The sequence below is a fragment of the Calidris pugnax genome, unplaced genomic scaffold (assembly GCF_001431845.1).
Source record: "Calidris pugnax isolate Ruff unplaced genomic scaffold, ASM143184v1 scaffold61, whole genome shotgun sequence".
NCBI classification, from domain to species: Eukaryota; Metazoa; Chordata; class Aves; order Charadriiformes; family Scolopacidae; genus Calidris; species Calidris pugnax.
The window spans coordinates 460,081-476,179 of NW_015090945.1; the positions used below are offsets into that span (position 1 = coordinate 460,081).

The window sequence follows — 16,099 nt, forward strand, 5'->3', positions numbered from 1 at the left end:
GATATGCTCTAATTCTTTCATTCAGTTTTAGAACATATCTCCCAAATTTGAATTATTCAAAAAAAAGGGAAGCTAGCCCCCATTTCATGTTTTCCTTATGGATATCTCTACAATCTTCCCATTAGCATACCTCACATGTTAATTGGAAAGTAATCAGACTAAGCTAACATGGCTGCATCAGAAAGTGGTTTTAAAAAAATCCAAAACACAAAACCCCAAGTCGTCTGTACAGACTGTCCCAGTTGGTTTTCGTGAACACAGAAATTCCAGTGAATTTTTTTCCTTTGCTTAAACATAGTGCTCTTAGCTGTTCCAGTTGTTCCAGTGGTTCTGTATACTACCACAAAGGAGTCTCACTGTAGAGAGAGCAAATTACCATCATTAAATTTTCATCTGCATATGAAAGCATGGAAGGAGAGAGACAGAGAGAGATTGGGGAATATATTGTACATTGCAATATTCTAATTTTTTGTCTTTTTTCAGCTTCAGGAATGGAGCTGTCTATCTGAAGAGGACTCTGCCCAAATATTTGTAGTCTCCGAGCTCGTTCTGCTACAGACTCTGGTCTTACGACTGCGTCCTTTTCAGAATGGCTGAGAAGGCTCCACCAGGGATCAACAAAAAGTCTTCAAGGTCTACCCTTTCTCTGCCTCCAGAACCTGTGGAGATCATTAGGAGCAAAGCCTGCTCACGGAGGGTTAAAATAAATGTTGGTGGGCTCAACCATGAAGTGTTGTGGAGGACTTTGGACAGACTTCCAAGGACACGATTAGGAAAGCTCAGAGACTGCAATACTCATGAATCTCTGCTAGAAGTATGTGATGACTATAATCTAAATGAAAACGAGTATTTTTTTGATCGACACCCAGGGGCTTTCACTTCCATTTTGAATTTCTACAGGACAGGGAAACTACATATGATGGAAGAAATGTGTGCTCTTTCTTTTGGCCAGGAGCTTGATTACTGGGGGATTGATGAGATATATTTAGAATCTTGCTGCCAGGCAAGATACCATCAAAAGAAAGAGCAGATGAATGAGGAGCTGAGGAGAGAGGCAGAGACATTGCGTGAGAGAGAAGGGGAAGAGTTTGATAATACCTGCTGCCCAGAGAAAAGGAAGAAGCTCTGGGACTTGCTGGAGAAACCCAACTCATCGGTGGCAGCAAAGGTAGGATAAACAGTATGCTTGGCACAAAACCAGTAGAAAATGATCTCATGACCCATGTATCCAACACGCATGAATCAAAAACTTTCACTAAAATATTTACAGAAAAGAGGAATCTAAAAATCTACAGATCAGAAGTAATTGCACACAAATCTGTCCTAAAGCCCTCTGAGATCAGCAGAAGGAATCCTGTTGACTTCAGTTGATTTTAGGCAACTGCTACACTCTACTTTTGTTGTATATAACCAGAAACATCTGTGTGATTGTTAACGGACTTCACTTTTTTGATAGGAAAGCTTTTCATTATGAGAAACATACTTTTCAGTGTTGCCACTGTTACAGGCATTGCATAGGGGTAGTATGAGTGTCTCATAAGGTGTGTGGTTATCAAAGAACAGTGTGAACAGCCACTGCCTGCGTTTCAGTATGTATGTTACAGGCATTGCATAGGGGTAGTGTGAGTGTCTCATAAGGTGTGTGGTTATCAAAGAACAGTGTGAACAGCCACTGTCTGGCATGATTTTACATTGGGTGAGGATTGCAGTTATGTTTTCTTTTATAATACATTTTTGTGATCCTGGTGTGGTTTTACATTGGGCGAGGATTGCAGTATGTTTTCTTTTATAATACATTTTTGTGATCAAGAATTAAGAGTGTTTTGTATAAAAGGATTAAATTATTGAAGCCTATATATAGACATGTATATTTGTATGTATGCACGTATATGTATATAAACAAGTATATAGTCTATATATATACACACATTCATACATATATATAAAATATGTAAAATTTGTATATATTCAGGCAGAAATGAAGAAACAGTCAGATGAAGTCTTGTTCCAGTACTGCTGTCTTCAAACAGGCAAGCTGGCAAGATCTCACTGATACAGTGGAAAAGTTTACCCTTGTTAGGGAAACACAAACAGATGTTGGTCCTGCTATTTAAAAGAAAAAGTTTTCTTGCTTCGTGAAGAGCTTCGTTGTGCTATTTGTGATGTGAGGTCCTATTTAATGTGAGGAAAATCGTGGAAGCTTGCCTCCAGTTTGAACCATTCAGAGCAAAAATGTTCGGTGATTAGATGTTCATGTTAAGCTTAACTGTGGCTTTATTCTCTTCTGTTGTTGATTTGTTATTGGATGCAATGCTGTTGGACTAAGGTAAGTATTACAATGTGGTGGTGGAATGGACAAGAAACAGAACCCTGGCAAAGATTTTTCGTGCAATAGCAACTTCTTACTACTGAGGTGCAATACACTTTTTTTTTTAATTTTAGTTTTTCATTGTGGTCTGCCTAACTATTTAAACAAGGATTGGTAAAAAAATTGTTTATTGTACCAGAATATAAGGTTCATAAGTGGAATAAAAGCTTATACAAGAAAAAAGAAGGTATCCAGAATATTTTAGAAAATTATATGACTACGTTTTCTGCTTCTGAGATACATATTCTGGGCCATATGTTCCTCTGCAGGAGAAGGAGCAGAGGGGAAGCAGATGGGCATCAGTTGTGCCAAAAAAGGTTCAGGGAGGCCGTGTCACACACCGCGATCCCCTGGTACAAGCTGGCATCCATCAGCCCCCCCAGCACTTCTGTGACACAGCTGCCACACAGCCTGCAGGAGTCAGGGACCAGCTTCTCAGTCCTGCACAGCTGGAAGCATCGCTGATGTGGTCTGCAAAAGACCTCTTCTCCTCCTGGAGCCACCCAGCTGGGCCACACTTTTCTTTAGTAATATAAAAAAGATGGATATTGCCAATATCCATGCAATAAGTGCAATAAGCAATTGCAAAATTAAGCACAAGACGTGCTTAATTAGTGTTTTCCTAAGACTAGGTAGGAGTCAACACGGTAAGATGGATGAGATAAACAGGGCAGAACTGAAGTACTGATTCTTACGTTCTTTGCCTATGACTCTGATTAGCATTTGGTCATTCTTTTGCTTGGTGGATAAATGCAGAAGGATAGAGTGGTTAAACTTGCATGAGTACTTGCCAATGACCAAACTGTTCTCATGCAGTGACTCGTCTTGGATTTGCTTGGAAAAGAGTTAGGCCAACTACGAGCTTTTAAGAAAATCCCCCTTTGGCCACTCAGGCCAGATTTCTCCTCAGGTTTTGCAAATGAAAGTGGCCATTTCTTTCATTTCCCAAGATGTCTAAATATTTTTTTTACCTTTTTTATTTCCCTGGTTTGGCTGAATGTTACAGTTCTATGCTTTCTTGCTACAGGGAGTTTCACATCTCACTTGTATGCATGTTGCAATGGTTTTCGTTATTTCCATTGCCTTTTGTCTAAATTAATGCCAGTTGATGTGATTTCTGTGGTTCTAGCAGCTGGAAGTCACCACGTTACATGCACTCGGTTTCTCTTTCTAGCAATCCTCAGTCTGCAAATACATATATAAGAGCCAAAATTATAGTCAGCTACTAATCTTTGAGACCCATGGCATCTCAAGGACGGCTGTAGAAACTTGGCTGAGTGACATTAAGGAAAGCAAAATCTGCTGCAGCACGTTCAGACTTGGGGAACGTAAGCAAACAAGCAGACTTCCATGTCAAACAAGCTATGCCAGAATCAGTTGGATGTACTTCCCAACAGTCTGGAGCCACCGCAGACTGTGTAAGGCTCAGTGGCAAGGTTTTATCTGCATGCTTGGATAATATAACTTTCAGGTTTCTTGTCTTTTGTTCCGTTATGCGATAAGTCCTAAGAAAGAGTCAGAATCATCTTTTTTTTCTTCTGTGGGGGTAGAAAGGATGGTGGGATTTTGACAGTGGAAAGTTGGGAAGCAAAGGAGGAAATATACTGTAAAGCCTTGCATTCAAATATTTGCTCTGTTTTGAATTTCTATAGAAAGAGATGAAACCCCATCCTAGAGATGCCTGCTCAGTCCTTCAGATCCTGAGTGGGACCCGAGCAGTCGACAGGAACAGCTTGCTTTTCAGTCCTTTTCATGTAAAAGATTAGGAATGTGGGATAAGCACTCAGGTGTGGTTTCGGTATGTGGCTGTGTCTTGCCGCTTTCTTGATGGTGCTGAGATCCCTTCTAGGTCTGATCCAAAGCTTAGTGAATTAAGGGGGGAGTCCCGCTTTGGATTAGGCATCTCAGGACAAATCCTGCTCCTTTCGAGGTCAATGACTTCACTCACAGCAAGGTGACACAGAAAGGTGACAGTGGATCAACAGCAGGTATTTGACAGGTTCTGCGACAATAAATAGGAGAGAGCAAGATATACATGGGGCAAGGAATGAAAACTATGGTTGGCTTGTAAGAAAGGAATATTATAGATCAAGTGCAGGCACACTTCCCTCGGTGAGTTTTTTCTTATTTTAGTAAATGCAGGCATGTGCCTCATCTCAGTCGCTGATGGGTATCTTCTAGGCACAGCAGTTCTTGCTTCGTCCTCACCTCAGCAAAGTTCTCTGTGAATTCAGTAGAGGTTTTAATTGAGGAATACAGGATTTGCCTCCATTTTCCCACATTCTCATTCATAAGCTGTTTTAAGTAGGATTAAGGTGAAGACTTCCAGAAATTCGGCCATTTCAGACATGTTTCAGAGGTCTGAAGCAGAATGAACCTTCTCCAGACTGGGGTCATGATACATTCATTTTTCTCATGAGAAGTCTTTCACCTTGAAGATTTTGGCTGGGAAGTAAAAAAGAAAAAGTCATAATTTGTTTTTTTAATTGTGATTTCTGGACCTATAACAGTTTCTTTAGAGCAGCAGCAGCTTTGACTAACAGTGGTGTGGAAGGATACCATCAGGAGCGTGAAGGTCCTCAACAGATACCAGAATAAGCGTTGATTTCAGTAGATGTGAATTGGCTGCAGCTGGCTATCACAGATGCTTATAGCTCAGCACCTTGCTGAACTGGGGTATTAAGGATGAACCAAGCTGAGCTGATGCTTTTTTAATTAATTCTATGTTATCGTGTTCTGTGCAGTGCGCTTAAAATCAGAGGAGCTGTACTTTGGAACATCTGTGAATCAAACAAACCCATACATTTAATGTTTCTTTCAAAGTGTTAATGCAGGAGCTCTTCCTTTCATTCTTCTTCATAGAATCCAAGACCCTGGCTCTTTTCCTACACTTGTTTTATATTGATGAAACTCATTTGGACTAAAACCTAAATAAATAAGGAATGTTTCTAGTGGAGATGATCTACTGTAAATACAGAGTGAATGAGGTCATAAATAAGTGGAATATCTATGAGAAATGAAGAGCCTAAATCTACTGACTCAACACCTATCTACAAGTGTATTTTCAGTACCTTGCAGTAATGTTATCAATAAAAATCACTCAGATTTTCCATTTGGCATTTTATATCACAGGTTGGTCCTTTGGATACAAATAGAGAGTAATTGCTTGGAATTGATTCTACAGGTCTTTCCTGTGGGAGTCATTCTTTCTCACATGAATATGTCCTTAAAGCTCAGTGTGACTATTAGCTGATCAAGTATATAAGGTAGTATAAATAAGTCATTAAAAAAATTACGAGTCAGTCACACTCTGTCCTTGATTTTTTTGCATAACCCCTGTTAATGTGCATGCACTGAAGGGTAAAATATTGGCCTTTGTGGCTCTGCGACGTGAGGTTTCCCTTCTTTAAATTTATGTGAAACCTGATGGGGCTGAAAGTGTTGGCTGTTAATTCTGTTTGTCTCACTGCACGGCTCATTTATCCTTATTTTATTTTGTTGATTTATTTTTTCTTGGGGTTTGTTTTCTGTAGGGTTTTTTTTCTTCCTGCTTTGCATTACTGACTGTAACATGAGTATTCCTCCTTTGTGAAAAGCACACTAATTTATCAGCTAACTAGCGGATTGCGGATTATAGAAGGTATAATTATCCCAAGCCTGACTGGAAATCGTGAGGAGTTTGTGTGCTGCACTCAGCAGCTAATCCCCTAGGTGAAAAAATTCCTTTGGGAAAAAAAAAACAACAAAACAGCATGAAAGTGGAGATTCAAGCCTTTATTTAGATATTTATTTAGTTACCACATGCGTTATGGCTAAGCTTTCTGCAATGACTTGCCAAGACAGGACACATCCATTATATGTTAGGGATTTGATTCTTATTTTCTATAAGTCTGTTTTATATATAATTCACAATGATTCTCGTGCCTATGTAGCCTTTGTACAGCAGTTTAAGAGTGGTCTTGGGGGAAGTGCAAATTAGCAGAGTCATTATGCATGACTTCAGAACAGAGCTGAGTGTCGTACAAGAGATTTCAGTATTCCTTTGCGAGTCATTGTGAATTATCTGCTAGATTGTCACAAAGTGCTCATTCTGCGGTGAATCCTAATTAACTACGGGTGCTTTTGGGGTTGAAGGTCACATCATACATGCTCAGAGGACTTTAGGAGAGCTTTTAGCCAGTTGGTTGTATTGCAAAGAAAATCTATCAGACATTAGGAGAGTGTCTGTCAACAGCTGAATGTTTGCTCTAAGGATATTAAAGTGTTCAAATGAAAGAAATACTTTTTCTTATGTTTATATTCTTTGTTGTGTTATATGAACAAACCACTTTTCTTGCTTATGTCCTCCTCCCAGTTTAGGTTCGTATGTTCTGTGTTATCCTGATTTTGTTAACGTTTTTGTTAGCAAAAGCTTATATTCTCTGTGCTTTCCCATCTAACTGTGAGCAAGGATGAAGATGACAGAGAACTGAACTGCCTCTTTTTAAAAGTGTGAGGGATGGCCTCTGTACTATTTTAATTCCCACAAATTTTTGTATTGTATATAATATACCTCAGAACATGATAACATACACTGAAGATAAGTGGTGTTTTCTAGCTGATATGTGGGTTGGACTTCTGTTTGACCTCTGTTTTCAACTTATTTGGGGGAGAATCCTGTTATGAGCCTTCATCTGAATGTCCTACCTGAAATGTTGTAGTTTGCATTGTCACTCCCAATACGTTAAAGACAAATAACTGCTGAAACTAAGTTATGGTAAAGCACAGAGGATGGTTGCAGGTCATAAATATGTGTCTTCATCTCACCATCGTTTCTGGCCAGGACACCTATTACCACTCTCTGCTTCTAAGGTGAAGTTATTTTTTGTGCCAAATGATAAAGTCAGTCAATGTGACTGTAAGACAAAGAGATTACATTTGATCCTAGTCATTCATATTTAATAATTAAAGCGTTTTAATGTCTTGAAAGATAAGTGAATGTATTGTTTTTTCAATAGATATTATGTCAAGGAACACGGTAGACTGTCAGTAGTTAATTGATTTTGTTTTAAGAGCCTGTGTTTGCTCACTGCTGAGTTGGTCATTAAAAGATTATTTACCTTCTTTATATTTCTTAGATGAATTATCATGTAACCCATGATTCAGCACTTTTGGTCAGCCTAAGTATCATGGCAATAGAGTTACCATCTGATCTATCTTGCTCCAGAGGTGTTTAATACCTCGGTTACGTATTCATTCTCTCCAACCCTGAGATCTTGTCTGTGCTGTGCTGAAAGGTGTTGCTGTAAACTTAAAGAAAAACTTCAAAAACTTACCAAAAACTGCTCTTGGAGTGAAATCAGTGCAACGTCCTTCGAACTGGCCTGTTTATTATTGACACTTAATTCTCAGTAGGAGTAAAATCAGTACAATGTCCTTTGAACCGACCTGTTTATTATTGACACTTAATTCTCAGTAAATCAAATGCTTAAATTTTGGAAGCAATGCCAGGGGCAAAGGTGCAAAGTCATATTCAGCCAGTCTGTCGCTGGCTTCGAGCACTGGCTCCAGGGAATATCCCCGTTCACTGGTGGAACGGAGGGAAGGGATCTTTCCTTCCTGGAGCCGTGAGAAGGGGCTTCACTGACTCCGGTTTTCTGGATATATTAAGGAAAATTAAAGAGGATTCATAATGAGTTTTGTCAAAGGAGGAAAAAAGGCAGGAATAGTTATTTAAAAATCGGGTAAATCCATTCTCAGTATTTGGAAATGAGATCTAGCTGGTAATATTTTGCAAAACGAAGTTACAATGTAAAGACTAGAGTGTGCCTGCGCTTGTGATGCCATTCACAGAAACACACAGTAGCTCTTGCACGGAGAATCATGCTGGGATTTAGAGTATAGAGGATAGAATATAGGAGACAGTGAATTACCATCTCTTACTATCTGCATGAGAACAACTATCCTTTGCCATAATGGATGAGAGCATTATTCCACTTTACCCCAGCCCCGTGTGTCCTTCTTAAGTTGGGAGAGCAATTTAACTCTACAATGACTGCTTTTTTTACCTCTGCTCACGTCCTTTTTTTTTTTTTTTTTTTTTTTTTATAGCTGTTGCCATAAATTGAGTCTAGACCGGCATCAATTGCGTATACCTTTTAAAATATGCACTGCGGTATTTCTGGTTGGGATGGTAATGTTTTGTGCATTACGGCATGGCCCTCGGTAACGTCAGCGGCATCTCGCGAGCTGGATTTTCAGCTGTGACCTGTCATTTGAGCTGTGTCATGCCGGAGTGGACAGACGAGGGTCTGATGCCTTTTCCCCTTCACCCGGAGGCAGATCGGGTGTCCTAAAAAACATCGCGTTTCCGTTCCGTGTTTTCATGAGCAGCTGCCAGTGCATTGTCTCCTCTCACGCAAGGTACTGGGAAACCATCGGATGTCAGGGAGTCACACTAATAAATTAAATGCTGTGAAGATGATGTTATTTGAAGGATTATCCAGACCAAATCTGTTGGAAGCAAAGGGCTGCACTTACTGTCTGGATGAACAGGCTGCGTCTCACTTTTGTAAAGCTGAGAACAAAACAAATCCATATGATAACCTGCAAACTGGCCTTTCTCTGCTTGAGTCTCTGATTTTGCTGCAAGATGTATCAGAGCAAAAAAATGGGTCTCAAGGGACCAGGAAGCCAAAGAGATTTCTGCATGTTACTTATTTCAGAAAAAAAAAACCCACCCCATGGTATTTATCATGACATATGGCAGGCTCATGAGTTTTCTGTTTGATGAAGGTAACGTGAATATTTGATGCATAGTACTGAACCCCAAGTTTTTTGAGGAATTATTGAAAACAAGCCTGTGACACTGACACAGCTGTTTCAAAGTCACTTTGGGATCAAAAAAGTATCCCTGTAGAGTCTTTTTATGAAGCCACCACAGTCTGCTCTGTCCACGCCTTGGTAACTCTCTCTTTGGGGAGGCATGCAACGAAAGCCAGTTTTTTCATGTGGGATAAATAAGTGTATTTACATTGAAGTGTATTTGATTTGCACTGGTTGGGACCTGGACAACAGCCCTGCATTTGAAGTTGTTTGGTTAAGTGTACAGTATCCATTCCATGTGAATGTAGTGGCATTATGAGTGAATGAATACCCGTCCTCCACAGACCATTCCTGGGACAGGTCTTCTAGTGTTTTTGAACAACGATGGAAAACGAATCAGAGCAGTGGTTTTCTCTTGGTATTTTAAGCACCTAAAAAATTCCTGAATCATATTTGCTGAATTTTCAAGGCAACGATGGAAAACGAATCAGAGCAGTGATTTTCTCTCAGTACTTAAGCACCTAAAATATTCCTGAATCATATTTGCTGAATTTTCAAGTCATCTTGTTGCTACTTGTTATAAATATTCATACAGGGTTTCTTCTAAAATGTAGGGAAAGACAGGAGTCAGAACACAGGACGCAAACCTGAAGCCTGAAGAAATTTTTGTCTGGGTGACAAGGTGAACTCCTGAGGTTGAGTGAGACTTACCCAGTCTCTGAGGCTCAGGTTCATTCCTCACCAAGAACCTTTTATGCCTGCTGCTTGTGGGAAATTGTATTGTGTTCCCCTAAGCTCCTGCCTAAAAACTGGCATTTCACTAGACTGGTAAAAAAAAACTTCAAGGATTATCTAAGCTTTTCTGTTCCAGCCTCTAAAAGGCAAGTTAGATAAAAGTCCAACAGGAGCCAAGTTCTTAACAAAACAGCTGTTAAAGGGAGATCTTGCTTCTCCAGGGCAGTAACGAGCATCAGTGCAGAACTCTGGAGGACATTTGTTACCCGATGTTCACCAGTGTCTTCACTCATCTTTTGTTGGGTGCCTCCTGATGCCACTGCAAGGGTTAGACATTACTTTAAATATCTCAGGTGTGGCACAGGCCAGAGCTATCCCAAGGACAGCCAGGTGGGTCACAGTTTTGGGTGTCTCTGGCCACTTGCACAATGTCCTATTGGAAGGGGTTGTTGCTGGCATGCTTTGGGACGCTCCAGCTTGCCTTGATTTAGTATACTGGTAGAGAAGGTATTTTTGGTGAACAGGGTTGTTGGCTGCTTTGGGACACTCCATCTTGCCTTGATTTAATATACTGGTAGAGAAGGTATTTTTGGTGAACTCCTGAGATGGTCCCACTTCTTCAGTCAATCAGGTTTCTGTGACAGACAACGATGGCATCAAGTTTTGTTCACAAACTCACGTTCACACAGTTTCTTTTCCAAGCACGGTGATCTCCTTTGGGATTGCTCAGTGAGGGCTCCTCGGGTGGTCTGTCTGTTTGGCTTTACTGAAGTATCTACCATTGTGTTTGGTTTTGGGAGAGGTTTTTCTGGAGAAAAGTAGATATTGCTAAATGAAAGTAATTAAGGTAGCTCTTTCGCAGACTGCAAGAGATCATCCAAAAGTGTTACTGACTTGTTCTGAGAAGAACTGGGAGCTCATTTCCATTTCTAGTGTTTTCACAAAGCTTTAGTATTTTCACAAGGCCTTTGTATTTTCATATATTGTCTTTTAAAATTTTTGATAGAAATTATTTTGTGGAGTTAAACTCCGTTTGAAATAACTGTTCCAAAAGTACCTTGGTCTGTGGTCTGTGTATGTATGCCTGCAAATACATTGTGTGAGATTATAGCACAGAAAAATTTGGCCAGTGGCCCTGAATTCTGTTGAAACACTGACGTTGACTTCACTGCACTTGAGGCCATTCCTGCCAGCATTTAGAACAAAAAGGCAAAAAACCATCTAATATGAAAAGAGTACATAGTTATGAGGCCAGTCCTGTTTGACTGAACCTTACAGCCTTTTTTAGAGTTGAAGCAGGAGGGACAAAGGACTTAGATATAATTTAGAGTTGAGGCTGTAAGTCTGGGATGTGTCCTCTGCATCTGTTTTCCCCTGTGTCCTGGCAGAGCAGGCAACAACCCTTCACACTGAGCACAGGTGGCTTCTCGTGCCTTTCCTTTGGCCCATGACCAGCATGTGGCCAGCATTTTTATTTCATCCTATTATTCAGGATTTCCTACATCATTTTGCAGTCTGTTACCCGACTGCAGGTGTGTGTGTTGCAATTTGCTGTGTTTGGTGGTGTTTAGCTGAGGTCAGGAGGGTGGCACGAGGTCCACAAGAGAGCTGGTTCCTCAGGAAATAAGCCATGAGGTTGGAGATCCTCATGGATCACCTTGATGAGCAACTTGTGTGTTGGGAAGAAAAATAATGCTTCTCCAGACAGGATTATTAATCTAGGATAGTGTTCTCTTTAATAAATGATACATGAAGGCTTGAAGCTGAAGACACATGTACTGTGTGGTTTCATGCTAGAGCGAAGTTTGTTATAAAAGACATTATAATCTGAGAAAAGTCCCAGTTATTTTTGGCAAGAAAAAAAGTAAGAAATCCCAACACTTCTACTGTTTATTCTGTCAAAGGTCAATAAATGACGTGGGAAACAAAGCTGAACAGAGCTGACCAATTATTTTAGAAGGTATACAGGTTAAGTCCTATGAACTGAAGGCTGAGTAATAGAGTTTCTCTGGGTCTTTAAAAAAAGTGGATTTTTCAAAATAGTAGAACAAAGGGGGAAAAAACCTTTTAAAGTTGATTTATAAGGCCACTTATAAATATTGTATTTTTTAAGTATTTTTGCTAGCCAACTTTGACCCTCAGGTCACTCCTTATTCATGCTTCGGTGAACCTGATACTAGTTTATTGCAATCTGAATTTTACGTTGATATACTCTGCTGCCCGATGGTGAGGTTGGTGCGCAAGGATTTCCTTCTAAACTACATATGGAAAATGAATCCAAAATGCTGTAGCTGCTGCAGTAACAGTGAAATGGTGAGTAATTCCTCTTTTCAGTACTTTCTTCAGTCTGTTGAATTCAGGAAGAATCAACGCAGTTTGTTACATACTTGTATGTGTAGTTTTGGATGAAATAAGTATGTTGAAGAGAGAGTATTTTATCTAGAGTAGCTAACAGAGATGAGAGATCTTGGACTGAAGGATAATCTGCTTGATGAGTGTGTTATAGAGAGAACAGAGCTCTTCAGGAAGCATTCTTAGTCCTTGTTAGCACCAGCGGGGATGGAATGGCGGGACAAGTCTTATTACAATATTGTGTGACTGATGTTAGTAATGCTTGTGTGCAGCATAAGCTCCTCTGAAATACTTCTCTTTACTGAAAGCAAAGGGATTCCCTTTGAAGGGAGCTGGTGTGATTGACTCACAGGTGTCTTTATCTCTCAGGCTGATTTCTGCCAGTATTTGAAGATAATTTTTTAGTTTAGGAGGATATGAAGTTGAAAGCATAAGCCTAATCTTGGAAATATCTGCTATTGCACTGAATCCCTGGTAACGTGTCTGATACGTATCAGCAATACTGTGTTCACATTAATATAACTTCAGCAGCATTTATAACTCCAGCATCATCTTTTTCCTCCCTGACTTGATTTATAACCCAAACCCAGCCCTTACCTAAGCCTGGGTTGCTGAGGGGGAGGCTGTGTGTGACGAAGAAGTGGTTCACAGATTGCTAGCAGGGTTTTACCACTGCCAGTCTTTGATGGAGGAGTTGTCCCCCCTCCAGGGCTTCCCAGGGGAGGGAAGGTGCAGCTGCAAAGGGCACGCTGTGCAGGCACAGATGTCTTCTGCTTGGGAAGTCAAGCTGAAAGCCAGCCTGCAAGCTGCTGGAGAGCCCGCGTCGGGCACTGCAGGCAGGAGGCACAACTGCAGATCTGCTCGATGCTTCTTCCACCCTCCCTTTTCACCAGGGAAGATGGGAAGAAAACTTTCAAAAGCTCTGAACCTTTCCCCGTACTCCAGTTATGGGAAAAGGAGCGTTATCCCTGGGGAACTGGGCTGAACTCAGGAGTGGTCTTTCCAGGAGGAGCAATCCCCACGGCAGATTGGTTTGCCCACGACCATGCACTTGGTAGCCACTCCTCGGTCTGCGGGTTCAGGTTGGATATTAGGAAACATTTCTTTACTGAAAGGGTTATCCAGCATTGGAATGGGCTGCCCAGGGAGGTGGTGGAGTCACCATCCCTGGAGGTATTTAAGAAACGTGTCGACATGGTTCTTCAGGGCATGCTCTAGTGCCCAAGATTACTGGTTTGTGGTGGGGTACTGTGTGGGTGGGTGATGGTTTTTGGTTTGGTGGTTGTTGTTGTGTGTTTAGGTGGTGGGTGGTGGTTTGTGCTTTTTGTGTGGGTTTTTTTTGTTTTTGTTTGGGTTTTTTTGTTGTTTTTTTTTGTGGTTGGACTCGATGATCTCTGAGGTCCCTTCCAACCACTACGATTCTGTGATTCTGTGATTCTGTGACATTGGGTGGAAGAAGCAGTTCTCTCCCACCCTTCCTCACCTGCTCTTGCGGAGATAAATAACAGTTATGGGCACAGAAGTGACACTGAACCTGCACAGAGATACATGAGGAAAACTCAAAAGAAGAATGGAGGTTTTTAACTGGACTTCCCCTTTTCATTCCCTGTGTCTGTATAAATACAGTTTTCTTTTCTCTATTATACACTCATGAAGGAGTCAATTAGAAAGGAGTCAAGCAAAAACCCACAGTGCTCTCTTCCTGTTTTCTTAAGGTCTATGTAGAAGAATCTCACAATATTTTTAGTATTTTTGCTAAAATTTTTATTTTTTCATGTTACATAACTGTTAGAATCCCAGAATCATAGAATTACCTGGGTTGGAAGGGACCTTTCAGATCATTGAGTCCAACCATCAACCCAACACTGACAAAAACCATCCCTAAACTGTATCTCTAAGCACTATGTCTGCCCATCTTTTTTTAAAACTTCTCTAAAATGAAACCTCCTCTTCCAGAGGGATGTTCATCTGAGTCTCCTGAGGTGTTTATAGCAGAAAGGTGAACATCCATTGACTCCGCCGTGCACTGCCATAACTTTGATCTAGTATGTAAGAAAAATAGAAGATAAGTTTTTCAGTGGATGAAAAACCCTGATAAATTTATACAATGATGTCAAATATATTGGCATTCATTGTTTGGTGAGTTGCCACAGATAAGGTAGATTTCCCAGGCTTAAGGGTGCTATTTTGAAACACAGTTGCTGTTAAAGGAGATTTACAGTACTCTAAAAAACATGGGAGTGAGATAATAGATCAAAATGAAGACATAAAACACAGAGCCAGGTTGTGTCGGAATAGGAAAAAACCAGTCTTTTCTGCCGCTTCCACCCAAAAATCTGTAGTCACAATTGTGCCACTGAGTGCCATTTCTTTTGCACAATAATATGAATCTCCATCATTCCACTGATGTTGGAATAACATGCAATTTAGATAACTATGTTTGCATCCTGTGTAAAGTAACCTAATATTTGAGCTGAAGTTATTTCATATGATAAAGGTTCAAGAAAAATGGTGTAGGCAGTCTAAGTCACCAGATACTCTACCCTAAGGTTAGAATAGACCAGCAGAAAAGAAGAACAAGGACAAAGTAGGAAGTGAAAAATAATCACCAAATATCTAAATGTATTATCATAGAATCATAGAATGGTTTGGGTTGGAAGGGATCTTCAAGATCATTGAGTTCCAACCCCCTGCCCTGGGCAGGGACACCTCCCACCAGACCAGGTTGCTCAAAGACCCATCCAGCCTGGTCTGAAGTTCTAGTGCATATTAGGGTCTTGTCACCTAAAAACCATGGCAATATTACTCAATTCTTCTTAAAAACCCTTAGCTTGATATCTCATGTAACTTGTTCGAAAGACAAGGTAGTGGCTTTTTGGTCAAAAGAGGAGGTAGTGGCCGTATGATTTCATATGAAGGTTCTTCAGTTTGCCTGGAAGAATCATAGAATCATAGAATGGTTTGGGTTGGAAGGAACCTTAAAGATCATTGAGCTCCATCCCCCCTGCCGTGGGCAGGGACACCTCCCACCAGACCAGGTTGCTCCAAGCCCCATCCAGCCTGGCCTTGAACCCCTCCAGGGATGGGGCAGCCACAGCTTCTCTGGGCAACCTGTTTCAGTGCCTAAAATGTCTTAACTCCTAGCACAGACCTTCAGCGTAGTGACAGCCATCTACTGAAAGGGGAGGTCTGACGACTAAACTACTTGTGAGTGAGATTATTCCTTCTGTGAAAGCAAAGCAGTGTTTTCTCCAACTGTGTAGGACAGAATTTTAAACGAAGCAGGGGACAGCTGTTCCCTCATGTTTGCTGGCAGCTCATGCGTATGTGTTAGGCATATGCACATAAAAGTTACCCTGTAAAGTGAGGTCACATCAGCGTGTCACCACACCAGCCCAAAAATCAAGGTACCCGAGAGAAGGGTACATATGTTTTTGCTTGAGAAAAAAATCAATATGATATTGCCAGCCTTTTTGTTGCATAAATCTCTCCTACTAATGATACAGTGTCATAAGCCCACCTCTGGGGTGAAAACACAGCTATTAAAGAAAACATGAGCATTTTATAGTATTTGGGGAGTAAATTTAATGAGCCTTGCTTACAAATTAAGTGCAGACAAGTAGATATATGTTCTCATCTGTCCTTAATGTTGTTGTTTCAATACTGAATTCCTTGCAGTATTGAGTGATTTGAAATTTACAGGCATTTGACAGAGCAGAGGAGCCCCGTTGTACCAACGTGGGCCTGAGGTGCACTGCAGCTACTTTAAGGTCACCCAGAAAGTCCATGACAAAGCAGGAAGCCGGATCCAAATCTTTTGTGTCCCACACAGCCCCCTGC

General features: G+C 40.8%; 1 protein-coding gene across 1 annotated transcript in view; it reads left to right on the forward strand.

Moving 5' to 3' along the window:
* The first annotated feature begins 553 nt into the window (after positions 1–553).
* KCNB2 (potassium channel, voltage gated Shab related subfamily B, member 2) overlaps positions 554–16,099 on the forward strand; it is a 204,718-nt gene continuing 189,172 nt past the window's right edge. The window contains exon 1 of the mRNA XM_014951898.1: positions 554–1,168. Within this exon, the coding sequence (XP_014807384.1) occupies positions 590–1,168 (579 nt within the window). The 5' untranslated portion in view covers positions 554–589. The remainder of the gene's footprint in view (positions 1,169–16,099) is intronic.